General features: G+C 36.3%; 1 protein-coding gene across 1 annotated transcript; it reads left to right on the forward strand.

The window, feature by feature from the left end:
- The first annotated feature begins 5,959 nt into the window (after window positions 1-5,959).
- LOC127795856 (uncharacterized) lies at window positions 5,960-7,765 on the forward strand. Its single transcript, XM_052327786.1, has one exon. It carries the CDS (start codon window positions 6,292-6,294, stop codon window positions 7,564-7,566), a length of 1,275 nt encoding a protein of 424 aa, XP_052183746.1. The 5' UTR covers window positions 5,960-6,291; the 3' UTR covers window positions 7,567-7,765.
- Window positions 7,766-8,935: the final 1,170 nt, after the last annotated feature.

Genomic DNA, 8,935 nt, shown 5'->3' on the forward strand with positions numbered 1-8,935 from the left:
TTAAAACAAAACCATTACTTAAAGTCAAAACACACTTCTCTATAGCCTCCAAATATGAGCTCATCTTGTTTTCAGATAAGATGCTTTGCTCACTTTCCACTGGTTTTCTCAGGCTTTACATACCTTGCAAGGAGTTTGTAATATGGATTATAGAATCAGAGTCAATCTACAAGGTGTTAATATTAACATTAACCATATTAGATTCATAAGAAATAAACAAGGTTGGATTACCTTTATTCTCAAGTCATTTTTGAATTTAGCACAATTTTTCTTCATGTGTCTTTTTTGCTTACAGAAGAAACACTGGACTCCTTAATATTAGTCTAGGGTGGCATTTTACCTTCTCTCTTTTGATTGGCCTGAGGTTTGACTTTTCCTTATGTTGTAGTCAGGATTGTACTTTTACTATACTCTATCACAACCTCCATTCCTCTTGAACACACATGATCATTAATTTATTGAATGACCATTTATCCTTATGTATGTTGTGCAAGATTTTGAATGTCCCATACTGTGGTAGAAGAATGTTCAAGATATAGTGCATCAAAAATGAATCAAACATTGTAACCTCCAGTTTTTTAAATTGAGCCGCAATGTCCCTTATCTACATGATGTGCTCACTCAAATCTTTCACACTAGTGAGCATCAAAGATGAAATCTTCATAATCAGGGTGTTTGTTAACGCCTTATCTGAAGTGATGAATTGACCATCAATTGCTTTCAGCAAGTTCTAGATCTTTTCATGTTGATCAACAGAACCACGTGTACTAGCAAAAAATTTAGTTTTAATGAACATCACGCTTAGGCAAATATATAGCTCCCATCTTTCATAAAGTGTGATGTTCGTTGTAGTGTTGGTATCAGTGATTTGTGGTGGCTCGTCTTTCCTAATAGCATAGTCAATGTCTATCTACCCTAAACGGAGAAGAATTCTCTCATTCTATATCTTAAAGTTATCACTCGTTAATTAAGAAATATTGCAACGAATATAAAAAATAATTAATAGGTTGTGAAAATTTTGAGGTCTAATTAAATAAATTGTATGTTTTACTAATGTAAATCATGCATGAATTAATCTAATAACATAAAAATTACCTGTGGGCTAAATTTTTAATTTAAGCAGATTCGTGTGTTTTTTATAATAAAATTATCAAATTATCTACTCAATTTAGATTTATGTGTACATTATAAGAATAATTCTATCAAAAATAAACTTTATGATAAAACTATCAAATTATATACTAACTCATAATTCTTGTGGGAATATTATGAGAATAATTTGATATTTCATCCTAATTAATTATATAAATATAATAAAATTTATTGTGGGATAAAATTTATTATATTAAATATAATTAATTACAATTAATGTCTATAATTCTTTATGTGATCCTAAACATAATATATAATTTTATTTAATTAAGGATACTATGGCTAATCCTTAATTAATTAAAATTATATGGATCACTAGATATTTAAATATTATGCACAAAATTAAGTTTTATGTAAATAATCTGTATTGTAGAATTTAACAATGCACAATATATATTATACTATGCACTAAAAATATTCTCATGTATCATGCAATAAACATAATGACAATATTGCATAATTAAATCATAATATTATGCACATATTATTAATTTTATGCAATATGAACTGATTCAACATATAAATTAATATGAATAAAATAAATTAATTCATACAAATCATCACAATATATATATATATATATATTAACATAAATGGGCAGCAGCTGTCCTTAAACCATGGCAAGTTTAATAATAGGTTAAAAACCATGAATGACCCATGATAAAATAGGCCCAATAATGAATTAAAAAACATAACATGACCTATCTATCAATTGGCCCATGAAAAACTAGTCCATTTAATGGCCTAATAGGAGCACCAGCCCATGGAAAACCAACCCACATAATGGCCAAATTGAAACACCAGCAGAATAATGCCATCTTCAACCTTCAGTTGGGTTGTTTCAACTCAATTTCAACCCGTCAATTAGACTCAATTAAATCTCATGATTTTAGTCATTAAATTGGATGATTTAAATTACAAAATATTCATAAAATAATTTCCTAAAAATTTCTAAACTTAAATCATCAAAATATTCCAGAAAACTGCAAATCAAATCTAAACTTCAATGAAATTTGTTTTCGAAATTTTTTCCAAAATTCTAAAAACGTCAAGGCAGAGGGAAATAATGGCTTTAATACCAATTGTTAGACAAATAAATCAATTTAACATGCTAGAAACATTTAATAACATTTATATTAATACAAAAAATGGATCGTGGATTACCTTCAGCCATTGCCATTCTTTGATGTTTTTTGTTGCCTTTGACACTTCCAAACTCTAGAACACCCCAAATGATGGTGTATAATAAAGAGAAAATGATAATTGAGCCTAGAGACCAAATCATGTATATATATGTACGCTATTTCATCAAAAATATACATTCATTACCACTTTATAACTCAATCAATGAGCTAACATAGCTAGAAATGTTTGGACCATAATCAATCAAGGAATTACATTTATAGCTCAATCAACATAGCTAGCACATAATGAAAATGTTGGGCCATAATTAATCAAATAACTTTACAAGTCGCACACCCAACAATAAAGTGATCGAACAAGAATTGTGGAGCTTGTGTTATGTTCGATACCATTAAGAGTTAATGAAAAATCAAATTATCATTAAGAGTTAATGATATATTTGCAAGTAATTAAGTAAAGGCCTTGTAGTAGCAAACACCAAACTATTGATAATTTGTTTTTCTAAAGTTGAAAACTGTTGATTGTTTGATAAATATTATCGAACAGTTTCTATTTGGCAAATTATGTGCAGAAGGTTTGGGAGTCAGTGGAAAGTCTACTAATTCCTATGCCACTTGTCATTCTCCCATACTACATGAATTTGGAGTGAATTAATCCAAAATCCATTAATTATCCTTCTACTAATGCATATAAATAGAGAAATTAATGAAGAAGAAGGTTCTAGTTATTCTAGCTAATTTTGTAACTTGTTCTTCTCGATAACACTTTTTTCTTCTTTTTCTTCTTCTTTCTCTCAATTTGCTCAAGTGTTAAGTTTCGATTTTTGAGACCAAGAATAATTATAACCCTTATTTATAGTCTTGGGCTAGCACTAAAGAGCTTCAAGATATTTTGAAAACTAACTTGGTGTGGACCAATCACACTCGAGGAGAATAAACTTAGCTTTAGCTTGGGAAGCTTCTCCTACGTCAAACTTTAATTCTTCAAGATGTAGCCTTTTATGAAAAATTTAATTTATTGTATGAATTCTTCAAGATGTAACCCTTTATGAAAAATTTAATTTATTGTATGATTATTGCATGTTACTAAAACACCTAAATTTTATATGAATTTTGTATTTACTTTTATTGTACACATGAGATGTGAAAGGAATTTAAAATTCTATACGCCCGTACGAGAATTCCAACATAAATAATAAAATATTTAAAATCTCTATATCCAAACGTAACTTAATAGACTATTAATATATAGAATTAAATTATGGCAACCCCCTCATTCCTTAATTATTGATGTCTTCTAGAACATTGGACACTTTTTTTAACAAGGGTCGGCCACCTAGCTAGAAGTGACAGTTAACTAAAGATAACTCCTAGAGTAATGAGATCAACTACCATATCTAAGATATTTCTAATAGACTGCCACCATGGGATTGGGGGGTGACACCTAAGACCACTAATGTGGTGCCAAACATGGGATATTGAATTACGAATTGTTATACCTTTCATGTTATAATACCTTACTCTAATCAAATTAATTTCAAACACTTTATTAGTCTGCATTCACTTAATGGCATGATTTTATGTTGAATCTATTTAACTCTTTTTCTCAAACTTTACCTGTAGAGCCCTCGACCTTAGGAGGAGCATTTTTTTTTTCTTTTCTAATATAATATCACATTTTATACATTTATTTTGAAATTATTTGAATTTTGAAAGGATTTTGGTAATCTTAGTTATCAAATTCTTCAAAAGATGATTATTGATCTAATATTATTTTTTTATTAAAAAATGTTCAATAACCTATTAAAAAACATATTTCAACTTAAGAAATAGATATAATTCAAAAACTATGAATCACTTAATGATGCAAATAATAGGATTTGATCTGTTTGTTAACTGACACTAACGTGATACTGCCACGTCAGGGCAACAGCAAAAGGGATAGGGTAATTAGGTCCCACCCCCTCCCCTTTTCTCTCAACTCCCTTTACTGATGTCATATCACGTCAACGTCGAACAACATAATTGTTGTCTGAGATAGATAACAAATCAAATTCGTACAAACAATTATGATTATTTTACCGTAACTATCCTATAATACAAAATTATTATTATGACAAAAATGAAATATGCTTTTTATTTTAATTTTTCCTTTGGTTTAATTTATCAAGAGATAACAGAGAAAAAGCTTTATTTGTAGAATTTGTTTTCAATCAACTAATCAAGTTTTAAATTAAACAAATTCAAGTATCAAAGAAGCAATAAAATTATAACATTACAATTTCTCATCAATAAGTATTATAATTTATTAGATCATAGATTATTAATATAAGATTCAAAAATATTATTTGAATAGTTACGTGTGACACTTATATATTAATATAATACAAAATACTCCACGTCTATAACTTCTCAAACGTGAAAGAATCGCAACACAATTAGAATAATTAGAGAATAAATAATTTTATAACACCTGTGATTAAGAGATTGTGAGCTTGATTTCTATCTTTGTTAATTAAGATGGTTTATTTCCATAATGTTTATAGGTACAAATGAGGGATTAATAGTGTTGTCAATAAGATTTACTACTTACTAATGACTCATTAGATATGAAATTAATTGGGTCCAAGAATAAAATCTAATATCTTTTAATGTTTAACAGAAAAATGTAGATGGTAGGGGTACGTAGCCATGCATCTAAGAATTAATACCCAATAAGAGAGCCCAACTAAACTGACATAATTTGGTTAGTTTGGTTTCGATATTTTATTTTATTTTATTTTTTTATCCACTTGGGTTCTACTACTTCCACTTTTTTAAACTCGATGAACACGAGGGAAGTTGATAAGGTGGTGGAATGGAACCTAATTGCTACGATGATTGGTGGGGGAAGGTATCTATCTTCGGCTAGCAAGCAAGAGTGAGTGGACCTAACCAAGGCAAAAGGACAAGTGACAATTTGCCGCCACGTCGTAATTGAGCATAGGGTAGGCTTAGGACGTGGGACCCATCCAATTGGCCTATCATCATCGATCCGTCTCCCCCTGGGCCTGCTGCTGCTTCCATTATTGTGGATTTTGTAATCGTGTGGGTCCCTCTCGAAAAACTAACTAATTCTTGTGCTTAGCCATATATACTTTAGAATTTCTTAATAAATTATTAAGTTGCGACAAATTTAAAATTGATCACCCAACCTTCAAAATTGGCAATGTTAAGTCTAAAGCATCATATCAGTCTGGCAATTGGCAATGTTGAAATTGATCCCCCAACCTTCAATGCTGCGTCTGTCGTCGGTCTCTGCCCGCAAACAATTTGTTGCATGCAAGAAAGTGTTGAAAGGGTAATTCGCTCCGGTGTGGTGTGTGGTGTGTTGGGTCTCTTTCATCAATCTTCAATAGCAACCTTTTAAGCTTGAGAAAGGGATTCTCATAGTCATTGTTTCCCTTCCCTGACGGGCAGGGCAAATAGAATCATCTCTTTTAAGCCGCCCAACATCTACCAGTGGTGGGGTGATCAAATAGCTCTCACCCGCGCGTAGCTTTTAATTAACAAATCAACGTTTGTTAATGAAGAGGATTTAAATATTTTCAACAACATTTCTTAAGGGACATTGATGGTGGCCACTATGCTAAATCGACAGCCGACCATGACGCCACCAAGAGTTCCTCAATTAGTCGATGCTTTTGCTAAACTCACCCAACCCCCTCACTATTAGTATCGGGCCTTCCAATCAATCCAGGATACCGCAACGAACGAGATGCGTTTGTGAGGCTGAATGCATCACAGTCGAATGCAGCAATGATTTCTCCCTCTCACTGACATTCTTAAGACCTTCGAATCTATACGCTGCTGCTTGTCCCGTCCAACGCAGCTCGAATATTCGGTTTCAGTTTGCCATGAAAGGATAAAACTTTATTGCCAAGGAGATCCAGTGAGGAAGATCGGTTTCTCTCTCGATATTGTCTGAGGTCTGACCCACTTTCCATTTCAGGCAGCGATGAGTTCGCACCACTTCGCGGCGGAGATCGACTCCACCACCGACTCCGTCGCATCCTCGCCGCGATCGGACTACGTTGGCGGGGACGGGGGGCCGCCGCTCGTCCGCTTCATGTGCAGCTTCGGCGGCAAGATCCTGCCGCGGCCGCACGACAACCAGCTGCGCTACGTCGGTGGCGACACCCGCATCGTCGCCCTCCATCGCCACGCCACCACCTTCTCCTCCCTCCTCGCCAAGCTGGGCAAGCTCGCCGGTGACGCCAACTTCACGGTCAAATACCAGCTCCCCAACGAGGACCTCGACGCCCTCATCACCATCGCTTCCGACGAGGATCTGGAGAACATGATGGACGAATACGATCGCTTCTTCGCTCAAAATTCCAAGGCTGCCCGGCTCCGGCTGTTTTTGTTCTGCAACGAGTCCGTTTCGAGGACCAGTAGCATCAGCTCGCTTCTCGGCGGCTCGGCTAAGAGGGAGCACTGGTTTCTCGACGCCCTCAACGGCGGGGCGGGTCCGGGCCTGGAGCGGGGGCGATCCGAGGTGTCTTCGATTGTGTCGGAAGTGCCCGATTATCTTTTCGGGTTGGAAAACTCCGACGACCCGCCTAGGGAGCCGAAACAGAAGAGCAGGCTGAATTTGTCCGAGACCGTTTCGAATTCGGATCCGGGTTCCCCCGCTCCGGTCGTTTCCTCTCCGTTCTGTTCAACATCATCGTCGCTGGCACCGCCGGTTCCGGAGCTTCCGCCACTCAAGACCGCTCCCGACCACACCATGCCGGAGCTCCGGCCTGTCAAGATCAAGCCCGATAACCCCCCGGTTACATTTGTGGATACGAAGGAGACTCACTTTGACAATTATGGAGAAGCCACTGAGCCGCCGCCGGCGATACATACCGGGTTCCCGGGAAACCCACCACCATGGCAGTATATTCATAATACCCATTACCAGGGTCCAACCCTACAACAAGTTCCGGTATACTACGTACCGGGTACGGTTCAAGGGGGAAACATTCCGGTCCAGTCAGTGCCGATTCGGGCACAATATGTCCAACCATTCACAGCGCCACCGGGTCAAATACCAGTTGGGTTCCGTCAGCCAGTTCCGGGTATAACTCAGGTATACGGCGGCGGAGTGAGACCGGTGGATGCATATGAGATGTCGACGAGAGCAATTCCGGACGGCGTAAACCAACCAGTATATTATGCAGTTAGGAACGCTCGGGCGGGTATGGGTGTGCCAGGCGGGGAAGAAATGCCGGTAAACGGGTCGATGTGAAGAAGATGGGGATGGGGTCCCCCGCCATGATCCCATCTGTGTTTTGAGTTAAGAAGGCTTGTTTGGAGTTTGGTTGAATGGTGCGTGGTGTTGTACTATAAAAGTGGGTGGTGACTCAGTTAATGCTTTCAACTCCGCTCATGGAAAGGGGTGGAGAAGAAAAAGTGTTAAAAAAACAAGGATGTTGATTGCTATTAAATTTTTTTCCCTGCGAATGAAAAAAATATTAAATAAGAAAAGATGCATAAACGTCTATGAGAAATAAGTTGGGGAATACCCCGCGAAAAAACAAAAAAATATTACAACACTACAACTACAACCACACACATGCAATGCATAACGTAAAAAACATAAAAAAAAAACATGTTATGGGTATTTTTTGGATCACTTTTTATGGGTTAAATTCGGTCCAGCAGGTTGGCTCGATCTCCTGAAGTCCAATAAACCCAAGGTCGAGGTTATAAGAACAGGGTCGCACATCGCTGGACTTAGAGCTCAAATAGTGGGAATCAAATGAGTTCCCAGCAATGCTTTTAGCTCGCTGGCTGAACCGTTTAGCTCGCATAACAAGAAGACTATAGAATAATCGGAGACAATATCCACTTGCTTTATCTGAAGCAAATTAAATCTTAAAAATCATGGTATTCGTTCCTGATAATTCGAAAACGATAAGGAAACGCCATCAACGGAGCAGAATCCTTCTATATTTAGAATTCATTCAAATTGTAAACACTATACTCTATAAAAATGGGTCGACAACTATTGAATAAAGTAGAGCAATAATATACTATTACTCTGCCAGAATTATCAGGGAACAATTGTAGACTAGACATCATTCTGACTGAATCATATAAAATTTTCTTGTGTACGATTTGTTCTTTGTTCTATTGGTTTCTTCCATTTGCATTCGTGTTTATTCTCTCAGTACGGGCTAATAAATCACGGTCGACCAATTCTGAACGTCGATAAAACATATAATAATAGAAGAAGAACAAGTATCCCAAATACACAAAGGTCTTGAGAGAACAAAGGATGATCTTAGAAGAAAAAACGTGAAGCCAAAAATCGCTACTTGCCAAAACAACCCCATTCCGCGATGAAATTTAAAGCATGAGTAAATTGTCAAATTTTATGATAGCAGGCCAAAAGCTTCAATAGATGATGTAAATTGTCTTACTAATGGCCAACAAAGAGCCACTTAGCTACTAAAATGGGAGGAAGGGAATCGTCAATTCCAATAACCTCCAACCACCGAAGCCAACCCCATTTAGCGATGAAATTTGATGCAGCAACAAACTATCAAATTTCATGATACTAGGCCAGTTAACTGTAAGGAGGAGGAAGAACTGGTCGAATGGAATTGCCAGAC

The sequence above is a fragment of the Diospyros lotus genome, chromosome 2, assembly GCF_014633365.1.
Source record: "Diospyros lotus cultivar Yz01 chromosome 2, ASM1463336v1, whole genome shotgun sequence".
NCBI classification, from domain to species: domain Eukaryota; kingdom Viridiplantae; phylum Streptophyta; class Magnoliopsida; order Ericales; family Ebenaceae; genus Diospyros; species Diospyros lotus.

Coding starts and splice junctions, on each gene's coding strand:
- LOC127795856 (XM_052327786.1), top strand. CDS start 6,292: ATGAGTTCGCACCACTTCGCGGCGGAGATCGACTCCACCACCGACTCC.